Here is an 18,035-nt window from a genome sequence, read left to right on the forward strand (position 1 = left end):
TATAATTCAAATTCTTTGAATTGTAAAAAAAACCAAGAGAAGGCCAATAATAGCCCCAGCATTAATAACAAACAACTTTTTTAGTAGCACATTCGAACGATAGCCCTCACCCAAATTAAGTTGTTTTTGATAACACAACTGAAGTCAAGCTGAAGTCCTTCCATAGGTTATTTTTGGTAGAGCAGTCTTTTCATACTTTTCTGATTGAGTATGTGGTCTTTTTTCTCATAAGCCGAGGTTTTGACCCAGTAAACAACTAATAATCTTTACAAAGCAATTATTAACCAGTGATATAAAGTGAAGTCTGTAAACAATCCGGTAGAAAATTGCAGTGACTAAATGAGGATGCCGTTTTTACATTTCAAAGTAAGATGATAAAATTAACCGGATTTGAGTTGTTCATTGTCGGCAATAATCATTTCGGGAGATGAAACGTCTTGCAACATGCCATGAATTTCAACATTTTTAACTTTATTCTTTTTCCCATCCTTCTCCACTGATGGGTCATTGAGCACACTCCTTTCTTTATCCGCAAGCAACTCTCGGGAACCTGTGAGATAACATCCGTCAACAAACAAAACAGTTGATTCAATTTATTTAACTATTTAAATTCAGCAAAAGGCAGCATGACAGAAATAGATAAATAGTTTTGGGAACACTTTTCTCGCAAGATTTTGGAGAAATCAACGAACATTATGCTTGTACTCTAGCACTCCCTCCACTTGCAGAAAAAACATGCTCAAGGAGAAACTCGATCATATTTCTATTTGTTAACTTTGTCAGCAAATGAGTTTTCCAGAAGATAAGTGCATGTTTCGGTTCTTCAAAAGAATTTCGTCACATTGACAAGCAGTCGCATAGCAAAGGATAATCAGATAACGCTTTTTGGTAAAAATGAAAGACATTCCGAATGCACATGTTTTAAATATCTGGGCAGTTTTATTGTTAAAAGATTAAATGCTCTATAACGTGAGTACTTATTGGTTAAAACATTATTAATATTCTCTACTTTGTTCCAAAATCTTAAAAAATTCTTTACTACTAGGCAATAAGCTACGGTTTATTAAACATATTTTAACAACTTCTGCTTTGCAATGGCTTGGAAACACATTCCTACGACTTTTTGAAACCAGTTGTCAAAGTAGTTAGCATTGAGAGCGCGATGCCATGCTCTGAGAACTGAGAACTGAAATATTTATTCTTGCTACTGAAAGTAAAAATAAACTCGACAAAAAGTAAACTGTGTTTGGATTCTATCTGCGAATTCTACATAATTGCAAATCTCCAAATCACCCGACAGAAACTTTTAACATAAAAATATTTTGTTTTACATCATTAACAATTATGAAATAGCGTGTCAACTAAAACATATTTAATGGAAAAATCAGCAATTTTGGACTTTTTGGTCTTATCTCTTCCGCAATCATATCTCTTCCGCAAAAGACCTTTGAAAACAGGCCTTGAGGCCTCAAAGTGTTTGGCCATTGTGTAACCTGCTGCAAATGTTTTTGAAGAAGATTTTTTTAAGTGTTCAGTTAAGTGCACTTCCGGGAAGCAGATTTACTATTAACTATTTATTTGTACATGAATATATATATATATATATATATATATATATAAATTTACATAGAGATATATTTCTGTATACACACACACACACACGCACATATATATATATATATATATATATATATATATATAAACCTATAGATTTTATATAAACATAGATATATACACACACATTTAAATATGTATGAAATAAATCTTTTTCTGAGCGTATTGTGTCTCTGTGAGGGTGGATGAGTAAACTGAAATAAATGTTTGAGACCTATAGAACATATGAATCCACTTTTACTTACTTTCATTGCACCCGAGCGCAGGAGTTCTTGAAGAAAGTGTTGAAAGAGTACATTGACTTGAGTCTCAGAGCATATCAGCGCTGATCTAGCACATTTCAAGAGTGAAAAGAAATTACTTCAGTTCTGAATCTTTGAGTTTCCAGAGTATTAGAATTTTTTTCAGGTGAACTTTTTCTTCATTATGACTATGTTGATTGCATACAGTTCCCTCCGAGTAAATTTATCGTGTATATTCTGGAAATTACTTCAGCGTCAAAATTATGACTGAGCAGCATATTGCCATACTTATGTTGCTCACCATTTAGTTTGTTGCTAAAAACCACGTTGAATGCAAAGTAAGCGAAAGCAAAAATAACTTGACATATTATGTATTAATTGTGTAATAATTCAGAAGTAATACACTGTTACCCGTTACAATCAAGACTGCGCATACTATTTTAATTGATAATGTATTCCAGTCTACCAAAGGAACAAAGATACGTCGTTATTTATTCATCTATTGATCGCAGGCCTCAGCGGGCCGCTGTTCATGGCCATGCTTTTCATCCACTGTTAGATATAATCCGAAAACCGTGGGATGGTTACCCAACTCGCCCATCACTTACAATTTATAATATAACTATCTCGAAATTTTTTGGCTTGTTTGATCCTTTTTCGAAAATCGGCTTGCTTGCTTATCGGCTTGCTTGACCGCCACCAATTACCACAAAGTGCATCTAGTTTAGTGGTTAAGACTTGTAAAATAAATGTGACAAATTAATGTTAAGACCGCAAAATAAATGTTACAAGTACCCACGCGGAAGTTCGAATCGCAAACTCAAGCAAACTTTGTTGGCGAGAGTTAAGCTGAACCTATTATTTTTCATGCAATAAATTTTACTCAAAAATGAAGACTACCCATTGTAAATTGTGACATGAACAGAGTACTGACATTCCAGAAAAACAACAGAGTGATTCTAGATTGATTCAGCGCTGATTTGCTCTGCCACCAGCCTCCGGATATTGAAATACAATCTATTTCCGGATTTTTCATCCTAATTACCATTGTTTTGTTCAAATTCACAAAATATGAGAGACCAGTATGAACTGATCTTACATAAGAATTTCCTTTATGGCTCAAACTTCTATTTACTAAAAAAAATTGCAATTCAATCTTTTTTTTCTGTTTTGGATGACTGCGCTTATTAAGCTCAGTCACTCGCATTTAAGATCATTTTTTTACTTTCCCAAGGATTCCCCGACTCGGGTGTTGGGAGATGCTGTGATAACCTCAATTGGCGTCCTCCTCCATTTCTGTTGTTATTCCTGTTTTTGCTTGCACCCTACAGACAAGACAGGTGTTCTGTGAGAGTAAATGAACTAGGCTGATTCAATATCCATCTTTTCACGCTGTTTTGGAATATAACCCACCGTGAGCGGTTTAAAATCAGTTTCTCTTTAGCCAAAAATGATCCTTATAATCTACTAACCACTAGTACAAAAAAATCTTGCAAGTCATGTGGGAGTGATTTATTCACAAAAGCTTTTTCATGCAATAAACATATGCACAGGTTTTGACACCCTTCCTAAATAAGCAAGATTTTACAGATAACTCAATTTTGGAGACACATCAATGGATCTTTGCAATTTAAATGTCTAGATCTAGAACAGTATACTCGATAGCACGATGCAGAAACACAATCATCGATGAACGTCGGGCGTGTTGCTTTCAAACGACTGTTGCGTGGTTGGCTTCGTCAGTTGCTAGCAGGGGATTAGGTTTCATTGGAATAAGGGGGAGCGGGTGGGGTTTGGAGCGGGAGGGATGCCCCGGATGAGGTCGGCGACCCAACACAGATGCTGCCCAGGTCGAGGTGTGCGACTCAAGTCCGTCTGGCACCCCCCGCTCGCAACTCAAGTCCGTCTGGCACCCCCGTGCACGACTCAAGTCGGTCTGATCAGGGCTGGCTTGGGTCGCACACCTCGACCTGGGTGACCAGACCGACTTGGGTTGTGGGCATGGGTGTCCGTTGCGACCCAACTCAAAGTTCTGGAAAAAATTGGGTTGCGCCCTCGGTCTGGCCAATGGCAGTTTTTGGTTTGTTCGGTCTGGCCAATACCCACATTTCGGTCGGTTTGGTCTGGTCAGCACATGCATTTCGATCGGTTTGGTGTGGTGAATTCCTACATTTCGCGGTCTGTTTGGTTTGGCTACTACCCACATTTTGGTCAGTTTGGTCCGGCCAATACCCACATTTTGGTCTGTTTGGTCTGGTCAATGCCCACATTCTAGTGCTAGAGCTCCAGCCTAAAAGAAGAGCTCTACAGTCCTCTACAAACTGTATACATGTGTGCTGAATTGACTGTTTTTCAAAATAATATCCAAACATTGCTAACATCTACTTCTAGATAATTAGACTAAATGATGAAACTAATTTCGGAAATTCGCATTTGATTTAAATCGATAGTTTTATTCAGTGATTTTCTTTAAATCTTATTTTCAGTTATCGTTCAGCAAAATTAAGCGACTAAATTATAAACTTGATTTGATGCTTCTGTGCACGTTTAAGAGGGCCTGGTCAATGGTCTGGCTAAAAGGTCTGTTCCGTCTGGCCAATGCTCTGAGCAACAGTCAGGTCAAGGGTTTGCTCAGTCGAGCCAATGTTCTGGACAAACTCTGTGCAGTCTGGCCAATGGCGGCCAAACTCGGTGTGGTTTGACCAAGGGCGGCTAAAGTCTCTTCGGTTTGGTCCATACCTATATTTGAGTTTAATCGGTCAGGAGCCCATCTGTCCGCAACCCACGTCAACCTAGCCAATGCCTGTCTTGGGTCGCGGACCTCATCTTGGGTGAGCAAAATGCCGGAGTCAAAAGGCTGATCGATCGTTTGGGATTATAGAGATGGGGATCATTACGTGGCCAATCGCAGATTTCTCAAGTAAATTACTCGATGTTTTTATTATTTACGACAGTATTCTAAGGTTTTTAGCGTGTTAGAAAATTGGTGACAGTAAACAAACCAGTTCAAATGCGGACTTCAGGTTTGGATATATCTGAAACTGGTGTCCAGGATGATCGTTTTTCGGACTAGCGTGCAGAATAGTGATAATACTTCGTAACTAAATTCCACACCATAACCACTACCAAATTTAAGCCATAACTCACTACCAATTTTCTGGCTGTTATTACATTTTTGTTTGGCCATTTTACTTTTTACAAAAAAACAATATAAAAAATCGGCAGTGCGAAAATTAAAAATGATGCATATCGGCATCGAGACAGAAAAAGAAAAAACGAGAGCCAAAAAACAGTCTCTAGTTAGATTGATTTTTACTTTAGGGACTAAGCCGGTCTTTTGTTGCGTGTGAGCCGTCAGTTGGCTAGATCCGAATAGAATTTGTTTCTTGCATTACAAAAAAAATTACCAAAGTTATTTTTCTTATGTAGCTGTCAGAGACAACTTGATAACACAGTTCAGCAGCTTGAATTTGTTTAAAAAAACAGCCCGCAAGTTGCCGGAAAATACCCCCAATGATCCCTTTAACGCATATCCGGATTAAAACGTGGAAAACTGAGACAAAAACAGAGAGATTTTTTTTCTAGTTGTCAAAAATTGTTGTAATTTAGTGTGCAGTTTCAGTTAGACTCTAAATTATTTGTAATTCGGCTTCAAAACTGAAGGACATTGGGGTTATTAATACCGTCAATGAGTAATCGCTCTAATAAACTTTGATAATCTAATGCTCTTTCAACTAATGACCGGGCTTTATCGGTTGATCCCGTGTCTTTTGTTTTTGCTATTTAGATATTGACCATATTCACAACATTGCGTAACTCAATAAGTGAAGGATTTTAATTTATTTGAAGGAGTAGGTGAAGTAAGTTAAGAATCAAACGCGAGTTTCGCGAATTTTTTAAAACTAATAACGTGTTCAAAAGGTAAATCCAATAAAAAACATAGCAGTACCAGTCCTGGCCACAATTCAAAGCAATTTCATCAAGGGAACAAGACATTAGACAACGATTGGACTATGAATGGATTGGAAAACCATTTAGAAAACTAACCGACGGACGTCGGAAAAATTGCTCTCGACCAACTACTGAGAGTTCAAGTCTATTGCAATTTGATACAATAGTCAGGCGGGATTTAAGGAGTGCTTCGAATGGCGTCATTTGAGTTTATCATATGCCACTATAAACAATAAAAAAATAAATTAAAAAAGTTGCATCAATTTTGACGCCCCATTCCGTTTTGAATTTTACGAGAGTACTGCCGCTCACTGAGTTCAACTGCTTCAAGATCTGAATGAGAGAGAACTTTAGGTCAAACAAAACGCAAAAAATCAAGGGCGCAAAAGTCACTCGATCAGTCAAAACAGTCAAGAAAAAATGTTTTCACAGAACAGATCAGTACGTTTATAATAATTGCCTCAAACTTAGTTTGAGAGCAATTACAAATCTGATAAAGGAATAGTAAAAATCAAACTGAAGCTGTCACATGAAAACAAAAAGAAACTACTAGCAAGAAATCATATTTTTGTTCAAACACCATTTTAACACACCATTTTAAAATTGGAGTCACAAATTTTCACGCTGTTAAATCACTCACAATTTGGTTCCACTTGCTTTCGGCGTGACCAATATCATCATTTCAATTTGATCTAAGAACCAAAAATAATGTGAATAGATAGTGATAATGTCGAAAAGAGGATGAAAAATATAGCAAATGGGCTTGAAGTAGAAAATTGGCCTTCCGCACAGACCTAAAGCATCACTTATTTAATTGTACCAAACATTTTGAAGCAAAAACAGGAAAATTAACATGAGAAAAGTGGCTGACAAATACTGATATAGCATCTGATAAAACATGCTACTCCAAAAAATTAGGTCTCGACAAAACAGCAGGAGACCTTGTAAAGGAAGGAGTTTGCAAGAAACTGATACCACACTCCAACAAATTACCGATTCGGAAAAACAGTCATAAGGGTTCCAAAAACGGCTCGAAATATTGTTCGCCAAAGAGACTAGGCTTTCAAATCGCTAGGCTCTCCTGATAGAACGCCTAAAGTCAGAGAAGATATCAATCATATTTAAACCCGTGATTTACCAAAAAGCTTCAAAACGCTGTCAAATCGATCTGAATATTGTTACTAAAGAACAGCTTCAAAAAACGGCCCGTGAACACAAATATTTACTCGCCTAAGCAAACCCTTTCACTCCTACATTTCCCGCTTTGTTACAAAAAAGATATGAAGAAAATAACCACTCTTTTTTATCCGCTCTTCAAATTTGATGACGGAAAAATTTATTCAGACTTTGATCACTCCATGAGTTTCCCGATTCGTATGCTCGCTCACTTATCAAAAAAGCTCGAAGAAATCCGGACACTTTTGAAGAATCGTCTCTGCCAAAAAAGAGTTTCAAAAACCTACCATGCATTTAAATGATTTAAGAATACAAAGCAACTTAAAGTCAACTAATGAGTTATTTGGCCCCAGAAACTAAACGAATTACAATTTGTTTCCGATAGTTACAACTTGTATTCCGATAGAAAAATAGAAAATTTCAATTGTACCCTTGTATAAAAGAATGAACATAGAAAAAAAATTTCTTTAAAAATCCTATACCACTAAAAAGACCACGAAACAATAGGAAAACCATAACAGGCTTACGGACTTGTCTAATTCTGAAGAAAACTTGACTAAACTAGCAAACAATAGTTACAAATTGTCCTATTTTTTAGCCATTTTGCCAACATAAACACTGTAATCAATTGGTAACCAAAACACTTTTGAACAAAACACGTCTGTCCAATTTCCATGGAACGCAATACAACAAAAAAGGTAATAAATTCTCAAAAATGACCTAAAAATCAGCAAAAAATTTAAAGAACTTAAAATTAACCACAAACTTGTATTAATTACCAAAAATTTTCAAAACACTGTCAAATCAATTAAAAAAACCATTAGTATTGTCCATTCAAACCTGCTTGAAATAGCCGCACGGAATAAAAAAAATCGCTCGTTTTGAGAATTTCTTTTTCGCAACTCGTTTCTCTTCCTGCTTCAGATTTCGCTCCAATATAATGATTGAAGAAATGCACTTTTCCATTACTTCTATTCGAGTCGGAATGAAAAGACGCGCCACCAATACTCTTCGAGTAGTAAAAAGACAGCGCCTCAATACAATTCAAAATCTTTCAGTCAAAAAGGAGAGCGCCTAAATAATAGTCGTTGAGAAGCTGACGGCGGCTATTGAAAAAGACCAACACGACTAATATAAATGCTGTTACAAACTTTGTTTTGAGAGCAGTTAATTAGTACTATGAAAGTAAATACCGTATTCCTGTTAGGTAAAAGAAGTTGCGTCTCTTGCTTTTCATCTCTTGCTTCAATCGGGAGTAATCTGTGTCTTCTTTGCCATCTGTACAGCTTGAAAGAAGTAAGCATGGCACAGGGACAGATGGTGGCGACGCAAAGGGTCATTACCAAAGCAGGCACAAATTTGTGCAACCAGTGTGAGTTCATTTGCTGCAAATGAAAGCAGATCTTTCAGTGACCTCGGGGAAAACACCTCTACTGACGACATGAAAATACTGAAACTGTTCTCAGTTTTGTCTCAATTTGAGCCACAAACACTAATGTGTATATGGTTCTCATATTTACAGCATTTGGAAAAAATATTTTCAGAAATTGAAAAATATTTCTTCATGCCATTCGAATTCGAAAAAATATTTCATGCGATTCGAATTCGAAAAATATTTCTCCATGCGATTTCGTGCTAGTTTGAAAAAATCATGCACCAATTAGAAAGATTTTTGCTGGAAATGTAAAACCGCTTTACTCAACAACCCAAAACTTTGTTTCCGTCACAAGAGATCATCAAACCCAAGAGAGTCAAATTTTCAGAAGACTTTGATTATGTCAATTACGAATCTAATAAACAGATAATTGAGACTTCATCAAGTGACCGTTTGAAGTGCGACCTCATTAAGGAGATCAAAAATGGCCATTGTTGGAGCTGAGCTTAAGGAATAACAAGCTTGCGTAGTTGGGGAAAATAAAAACAAAACACTTTCTGTTGTCTTAGTCATTTAATAGTTATAGTTATAGTTCTAGTTCTAGTTACAGTTTGTCACGTGAGAAAAAAGAGAAAAAGGGGGAAATAACAAAAAGCAACACACAGAACGCAACGTAGCAGCCGCCGAAAACGGCTTAAAGTATAACTCAGCAAAATATTGCAAAACAAATTGTCTTGAGCAGTAAATAACGTGTTACTGTGTCTTGAACTAGAAATAATCCTGAGCAGTAAATTGTTACTGTGTCTTGTATTCAAAAACATTATTCTTGAGCAGTAAATTCTGTTACTGTATCTTGCATCAACGAATTGTTGGAGCAGAAATTCAACTGTTACAACCCCAACTTCTGGCATTCTCAACTTGTGAGTACAAACAGCAAAAGCCAACTTGAGTTTAAGTTTAAATATTTTGCACAAACAGGTCTTAGACATATATCTTTGTCTTCGATTTGTTTTTTCTATCGGATTGAACTGGTATACATAAAGAGATCCCGTATTGTGTGATCTGTAGCAATCCAGTTCAAATTGATAGCTGAAAAAACTAAGATTAGCCAATAATTACGAACTGAATAGTTAATGCAACGGTAAGTACAGCAGAGCGGATATACAGTTACAAAAGCGAACTGCATAAACGAAGTATCCGGACAGATTTTGTAACCACTCAGAACGAATTGGGCGGTGTAAAACTTTCTTTGTGAAACACAAGGAGAGCAGCCGTTACATTTGGTCCGCCGCGCCGACCCAGACAGTGGAATAAACTGCTGTCCAACCCAACAGTCGAATTGACGAAGTCATCGACGAACGAGAACAAAACTCAACGAGCATATCAACAACGCAAAGCCAATTAGGCAAAGTGCATTAGAAGTTGAATAGCAAGGCTTAATTAAAGCAAATAAACAAAAGGTACTGTAGAGATTCAAGCTGCAGTCCCAAAGTACAAACGCAGTGACTCCGTCACAGAGTCAAGACATTTTGCAAAGACAGATAAGCAACTCCAAAAAACAAATCGAAGCAAAAATTCAGGAGGGCCAGGAGCTAATCAGAAACAACGATAGATCAAGCAAACTCAAGACCATCTATAAACAGGTGCTGAAACTTGACGACTCTCTTTACATTCTTTACCGAAAGCGAGCAAATATTCTTCGTGATCCCGAATTGTTTGAACGTTACGAAGAACAGCGAATAAATTTCTTACAAACATTAAATGCAGACTGTTTACCATACATTCACGGAGAAACAAGCATGACAGATCAGCAGATGCAAACTGTTCAATTGACAAGCGACGCAGAACCAACTGCCGCTAAGAATTCACAGACTGTTGTAGGAGTTTCTCAACAAACTGCTGAACATGGAAACCCTATTCAAAGACAACTATTCAAAGACCTCCTCTGATAAACGAGCTAAAAAAGCAGAAAAGCTTGCGGCTCTAGAGAAAGACTTTGCATCAAATTTGAGGTTGAAGAAAATTGAATTCGAATTGAAAAGGAAGGAGCTTGAAATGGAGATGCAACTTTTTGAAGAAGAAGGAGCACTGAAACTGGAATACGAGAAAGAAGTTCTTGACGCAAGAGCACCAGAATCTGATGACAGTGCAACCCCTAGTATTCGAAGTAGATCACCATTCAACTGGAAAACCCCGAAGGATAAAGATGTTTCCGTTTGGCTCGATAACTCGGATAAATTCTCCAACGGTCACCAAGTGGAGAGCGTGCCAGCACAGCCCGGGAACAAGACAAAATTAAGCGTAATAAACCAAGCAGTAGTAGTCAGCTACCTAAGTTGAAGTTGAGTTCATTCGACGGAAACCCGCTAGAGTGGCCGGAGTGGTCGAATATGTACAAAGCAACGGTTCACCATCGCGATATACCTGACTCAGAGAAAATGAGCCACTTGAAATCATTGTTGAATGGTAAAGAAAAGTCAGCTATATCAGGAATGGGCTATTCGGGAGAGTTTTACGCTCAAGCGTGGCAACTCCTGGGACGGAAGTTTGGGCGACATTACCTAATTGTCGACGCTCAGCTTAACATGTTGCGCAAACAACAACCAATTCGAATGCACGACTCAACGGCTATAATTAATTACTCAATAACAATCAGCAACCTAGTTAATGTACTGAAGCCATACAACTATGAGGGCGACCTGCAATCAAGTTCAACACTGCAAGTGGCAATTGAAAAACTGCCCCCAAACTTGAAAGAAAAGTGGTTCTTCTTCGTTGACGAGTGTCAAGAAGATAGACCCGATCTCACTCTCCTTGAAAAATGGTTAGCTCGAATGGCTTTTGTCCATGAAGGAATGCCATCAACCAAGAGCGAACAAAAAGAAGATGATCGACAAAACGCTAACAAGGAAAAACGATTCTCAAAATCGTCAAATATTAGTGCGAATTCGAATGCGAACGAAACGAAGCGAATGCAAAACAACAACTGTCCACTAGCGGATGGCACTCATAAAATATGGAACTGTCCAATATTTAAGAATATGAATGTCACCGATCGCTATGCAGCAGTAAGAAAAGAACGCTTATGTTATGGATGTCTGGGGAAAGGGCATGCAATCAGAGATTGTAAAGTCCACCCGTGAGGTATAAATGGATGTACCAAAAAACACAATAGACTGCTACACTCAGAAAACCAATTGTACGAGGGTAGTCACGCAGTTAATGTAAGCGCAGCAACAATCAACCAGAGTAACCAAGTTAATAGTTTTCTTCAAATCGTTCCGGTATCGGTTCAGAGCGGTGATAACAGGTTGACTACCTACGCTTTCCTCGATAGCGGGTCAACAGTATCATTCATCGATCAAAGTTTCAAGGATCAACTACAAGCCAAAGGCACGGACGTTACCTTGAACATAAGTGGCATACATGGAACGCAAGATTTGAGGACAGAGAAGGTTCCTATCACAATAAAGGGACTACATTCAAAGGTGCATTCAATTGAAGCGTTTGCACACCCATCAATCTCGTTGGGAAACACAACATATGATTACAAGGAACTGAAGAACAACTTCAGACACCTGAATGTTCTCACTAACAGAACATTCAACCTGATGGAAATAGGCATCATACTTGGACAAGATGCCTACGAAATTCAACGTCCATTAGACTATAAGATTGGAACACGAAGTGAGCCTTTCGCCGTCTTAACAGAATTAGGATGGGTAGTCAGTGGTCCCATGACAGGCAAGAAAAGTCAAAATGTTTGTCATTTCGCCTCCACAGAAGATGTGAAAGTGGCCGAAAATATACAATCATGGTGGGACATAGAAACTTATGCTTCCAAAATAAATGTTGAAAGTCAATCAAAGAAAGAGCAGCAAGCTCAGAAGTTTTTAGAGAGTACAACAAAGTTTACGGGCGAGCGGTACGTAGTGGGCATGCTCTGGAGTGAACCATAACCCAATCTTCCAAACAACTACGGCTCGGCCCTTGGTCAGCTCTACTCACTGGAACGAAAATTCCAACGAGACCCAAATTTAAAAGAATTGTATCAACAGTCAATTGATACAGATGTTGAAAAGGGATTTGTGAAGATCATCGGTAAACCGGAAGTCAAAAGCACTTTCGGAAAGGAATGGTATTTGCCACACCATCCAGTACTAAACCCCAACAAACCGGGTAAATTTCGCCGTGTTTGCAACGCTGCAGCAAAATACAAGGATATCTGCCTAAATGACAAGTTGTTAGCCGGACCCGATCTACTACACGGATTGATCGGAACAATATTCAGATTTCTAGAAGGACCAATTGCCCTAACCGCAGATATTGAATCAATGTTTCTGCAAGTGCAAGTTCCTGAACGGGATAAGAGCTGCTTGAGATTCTTGTGGCGACCAACAATGAACGAACCTGTGCAATTTTACGAGTATCAACGTCATGTTTTCGGAGCAAAGAGTTCACCAACATGTGCCAACTACGCTCTGAAGCGAGTAGCCATCGATAACGAGGACGAGTTCCCAATTGCAGCAAAAACAATCCAAAACAACTTCTACATGGACGATTTCATCAAGTCAATCCAAACACCTGAAGAAGCAATCAAGGTTTTCAAACAACTGCAACCTCTTCTCTCAAAACATGGATTTGAACTGAAGAAGTGGATCACCAACAGCGAAGTGGTAGCCAACGCAATCCCAGAGGACTTAAGATCAATCAGCAAAACAAAGCAGGTTGAAGTAGAACCCAGCCAGGAAGGGTCATCGGTGCTTGGGCTTCAGTGGACGATTACCGATGATAGTCTACAGGTTTGTAGAGGTACAAGCAAAGAAGTTGAGACCCCAATCACCAAAAGGAAGATCTTATCTCTAGTTTCTTCAGTGTTTGATCCTCTTGGACTGTTTGCACCATTCAGTGTCCATATGAGACGACTCCTGAAGAGCATCTGGACCAAAAATGGACAACATTGGGACAACTCAGTAGAACCCAACGAAGAAGAAGAGTTTCTGAAGTGGAAAGCGCAGCTTCCAGAAGTGGCAGAAACAAGCATTGATAGAAGCTACTTCAGCACATCCAAGGACAAATGGGAACTTCATGTGTTTGCAGACGCATCTGAAAACACAATGTGCGCAGTGGCTTACCTACGTTCAAAGCCCAAAGAATACTCAGCAGACTTAGCATTTGTAATCGGAAAGTGCAGAGTTGCACCAATGCGACACCTTTCTATACCACGCTTGGAACTAAAAACAGCAGTGATGGTGGTGAGACTTAAAGAGCAGATAGTGAAGGAACACGAATCGAAGATTCACAGTTCTAACTTTTGGACCAACTCCACTACTGTTCTGCAATGGATTCACAGCTCACATCGGAAGCAACAAGTGTTTGTTGCAAACAGGGTGGCTGAGATTTTGGATACAACTAATGTTTCACAGTGGAATCATGTGAGTGGTATTAACAATCCAGCTGACATCGGCACACGAGCGATCAATGTTGACGAACTCAAGAGAAGTGAATGGCTCACTGGGCCGGCCTGGTTGAAGCAACTAGAGAACGAATGGCCTGTAGAGTTGAATTTAACATTTGCTTCAGACGAACAAAACGAAGAAATGGTCTTCTCAGCAAAGGTTGAAAAGAAGAAGCCAATGATTCAGTGGGAACGATTTAGCAGTTTCAATCGACTAGTAAATACAATGGCATACGTACAGCGCGTATTGATAAAACACAAACCGGCAACAAAAACACTAAGTGTTGAAGAAAGAGAGGGTGCACAAGCAAGCAACTTCAGACTACTGCAGCAAGAACAGTTTGCGGAAGAGATGAAATCTCTCAAGGCTGAAAAGGAAATTCCAAAAAACAGCAAAATCCTCCAGTTTTCACCATTCACAGACCAGCAAGGACTTATTCGTGCCCAAGGCAGAATAGGTAAAAGTCAATTGAGCTTCGAAACGAAGCATCCAATACTGTCACATTGGAAGCACCAAGTAATTTAATTATTCTTGCAAAATGAACATAAGAATAGTCATCACGAAGGTACTGAACATGTCAGAAACAAAGTTCAGCAGAAATTCTGGATCCTAGGCATAAGAAATGCTTTGACATCGATCAAAAACAAATGCATTAGATGTCGAAAGGGAAGAGCCCAAACAAAGGCACCAGTAATGGCAGATCTACCTGAAGAAAGATTAGTCGCATCAACAGTGTTCTCGAATGTGGGCGTAGACTATTTCGGACCATTCACAGTAAAGATTGGTCGAAGAAAAGAAAAGCGTTGGTGCTGTCTATTCACATGGCTTACTGTACGAGCGGTACATATAGAGATTGTACCAAAACTAGACACTGATTGTTGTCTGAACGCAATTATGCGATTCATTGCTCGAAGAGGCAAAGCGGTAAAAATGATTAGCGATAACGGGACAAACTTCGTTGGAGCCGAAAAAGAACTGGCAGAGTATATAGCAGCATGGAAAAAGGTGCGAACTGAAGAACATCTGATTCAACAAGGTATCAGATGGAATTTCAACCCATCTGCATCACCACACTTTGGAGGAGTGTGGGAAAGACTGGTTAGGAGTTTCAAGAAGGCAATGTACGCAGTGCTGGGCAACCGATCAGTCACGGAGGATGTTCTGTCAACCACGATGTGTCTTGTTGAACAGACGCTGAATGCTAGACCGCTGACACAAGTCAGTTCTGATGCTACCAATTTAGAAGCTATTACTCCAATCCATTTCCTACTTGGCAACAGGAACCGTATCTATCAGGTGCAGAGCAATTTGTTGATCATAGAAAGCTCTTCCAACAAATACAAGCTTACGCAGACCTCATCTGGGACAGATTCCGTAAAGAATACTTGCCAACGTTGAATAGTCGAAAGAAATGGCAGACCACAACGGACAGAAGTCTTCAGCAGGGTGATCTTGTGTGGTTAGTGGAAGACAGTGACAAACGTGGATATTACGATCTGGGTCGAATAATCGAAACCTTTGAAGGTTCCGACGGAGTGATTCGATCAGCGACAACACGAACGAAAGATGGATACTACAAGAGACCAGTAGTGAAGCTCGCTCCAGTGCTATCAATGGACGAAGATGTTTTCACGAAGGAAAACAGGGCCGGCGATGTTGGAGCTGAGCTTAAGGAATAACAAGCTTGCGTAGTTGGGGAAAATAGAAACAAAACACTTTCTGTTGTCTTAGTCATTTAATAGTTATAGTTATAGTTCTAGTTCTAGTTACAGTTTGTCACCTGAGAAAAAAGAGAAAAAGGGGAAATAACAAAAAGCAACACACAGAACGCAACGTAGCAGCCGCAGAAAACGGCTTAAAGTATAACTCAGCAAAATATTGCAAAACAAATTGTCTTGAGCAGTGAATAACGTGTTACTGTGTCTTGAGCTGGAAATATACCTGAGCAGTAAATTGTTACTGTGTCTTGTATTCAAAAACCTTATTCTTGAGCAGTAAATTCTGTTTATGTATCTTGCATCAACGAATTATTGGAGCTGAAATGTAACTGTTACAACCCCAACTTCTGGTATTCTCAACTTGTGAGTACAAACAGCAAAAGCCAACTTAAGTTTAAGTTTAAATATTTTGCACAAACAGGTCTTAGACATATATCTTTGTCTTCGATTTGTTTTTTCTATCGCATTGAACTGGTATACATAAAGAGATCCCGTATTGTGTGATCTTTAGCAATCCAGTTCAAATTGATAGCTGAAAAAACTAAGATTAGCCAATAATTACGAACTGAATAGTTAATGCAACGGTAAGTACAGCAGAGCGGATATACAGTTACAAAAGCGAACTGCATAAACGATGTATCCGGACAGATTTTGTATCCACTCAGAACGAACTGGGCGATGTAAAACTTTCCTTGTGAAACACAAGGAGAGCAGCCGTTACAGCCATAAAACATTTACAAACAATTAAACATAACCGACTAACGTCGGGCGAATTGCTCTCAAACGACCGGCGGGTGGTTGTCACCACCTAGCCACTGTTTAGTGAGGTTAGCTTTCGCTTGATTGAGGAGGCGTGAGGCTAGGGTAATAGACGATATTATCACGCCACATAACAGCCGCTGAAGTCAACAAAAGAGTTAAGGAGAGAGAGAGAGAGAGAGAGAGAGAGAGTGCGAGGTAAAACGTGAGCGAGAAAGAGAAGGAAAGAAACGCCAACCAACACACACACAGAGAGAAAGAGAGAGAGCTAGAAATTTTTTCCATGAGATTTTAGCCTTGTTAGTAACTAAATCATATAAAAAACTGAAAGTGCAAAATTCAGAAGAAAACTTTCCACATTTCGCAGTGACGAAAATGTTCAAAGAACATTTTTTTCCTCTGGATTTTTGTCATGTAGCCCATCTGCAAGACTTAAAAAGCTTCGTTGGCCAGTATTAATCGTTAAACTCAAAAAAGGACTCAAAAACTGCAAATAAAATGACAAAAATTTCAAAAAAAAAATTGAAAAAATCATAAGTTTTATTAAAAAAATCGATAAAATTTGTGATATTAAAAAGTTCAAAACTATTCTATCGCAATGAAAATTGTTCAGTAACCTATTATCAAAGCCTATACGAGGTTTCTTGGGGCTTGAAGAACTTAGATAATGACAAATTTTGAAAAATTTGAAAAAAAATTCAAGTTTTATCCAACAATTGCTACAAATCGTGATGTTCAAATGTTGAAAAACATTCTATTACCACTAGAAACTATGCAGCAACGTATAATCAAACCCTTCAGGAGATTGTCTGAACCCTGAGGCTGAAAAATCTTGAATAAGGAAAATATATGTCAAAAAATTTTAAAAATATAGCAATTTTTGTCAAAAAAATGCTAAAATTCGTGATGTTTAAATCTTGAAAATGATTCCATTACTTCTAGAAACTACATAGTAACCTATTATTAAACCCTCGAGGAAGTTCCTTGGCTCTTGAGGCTGGATAAACCTAGAAAACGAAAAAAACTTTCAAAAACATTGAAAAAATTTGCAAAATTTATCAAAAAAATGCAAAAAATTCGCAGTGTTGAAATGTTGAAACCATTCTATTACCACTAGAAACTATTCAATAACCTATTATCAAATCCTAGAGTGGATTCCTTGACACCCAGGGCTGAAAAAACTTAAAAAACTGACAAAAATTTTCAAAAATCTTGAAAAAAATTGTGAAAATTAGTATAAATTTGTGTTTTTAGCTAGCGGTTGTTCGTCAGTAGCTAGCCACGGGTGGGGGGGAGGGTGCACGGGGGTGCCGATGGGGGTGGCGACAGTCGGGTGGGGGGTGGGGGGGGGCAACAGGGCGGTGGGGGGCAATAGTGGGGGGTCAGCAGTGGGGGGGTGGGGGGTCTTCAACCTCTAAGAACCGCTGTTCACACCATAAGTATAAGACTCCAAAACTGTTTAAGCTGAACAGAGCTAAAAGGCTCTACAGAGCTAAAAGGCTCTAAAAGGCTCTTAATGCCCGCTGGGCGCTACCTGTTTATCCCGTTTTTGAGGACGAAAAGTCAAAAGCGTCAGACGAAAAATTGGTCAAGCGAAAAATCGCATAAAAAAAACATAGCCGGTAGAATACCGGAAACGACTCGAATCGTCGTGCATCATAATCTCTAACCTAACCTTACCGAAATCAGAATATCAAAATAGACAAGAGAAAAAAACAAAAGTAGCCCAAGAAACCACATT

General features: G+C 38.7%; 1 protein-coding gene across 1 annotated transcript in view; it reads right to left on the bottom strand.

Annotated features, from left to right (window-relative positions):
* Positions 1–380: 380 nt before the first annotated feature.
* Positions 381–18,035, bottom strand: part of LOC142334897 (uncharacterized) — a 56,489-nt gene continuing 38,834 nt past the window's right edge. Inside the window, exons 6-8 of the mRNA XM_075383225.1 lie at positions 8,177–8,368; positions 3,082–3,181; positions 381–550 (exon numbers count right to left, since the gene is read on the bottom strand). Of these exons, the coding sequence (XP_075239340.1) occupies positions 381–550; positions 3,082–3,181; positions 8,177–8,368 (462 nt within the window). The remainder of the gene's footprint in view (positions 551–3,081; positions 3,182–8,176; positions 8,369–18,035) is intronic.

The sequence above is a fragment of the Convolutriloba macropyga genome, chromosome 2, assembly GCF_964194025.1.
Source record: "Convolutriloba macropyga chromosome 2, txConMacr16.3, whole genome shotgun sequence".
NCBI classification, from domain to species: Eukaryota; Metazoa; Xenacoelomorpha; order Acoela; family Convolutidae; genus Convolutriloba; species Convolutriloba macropyga.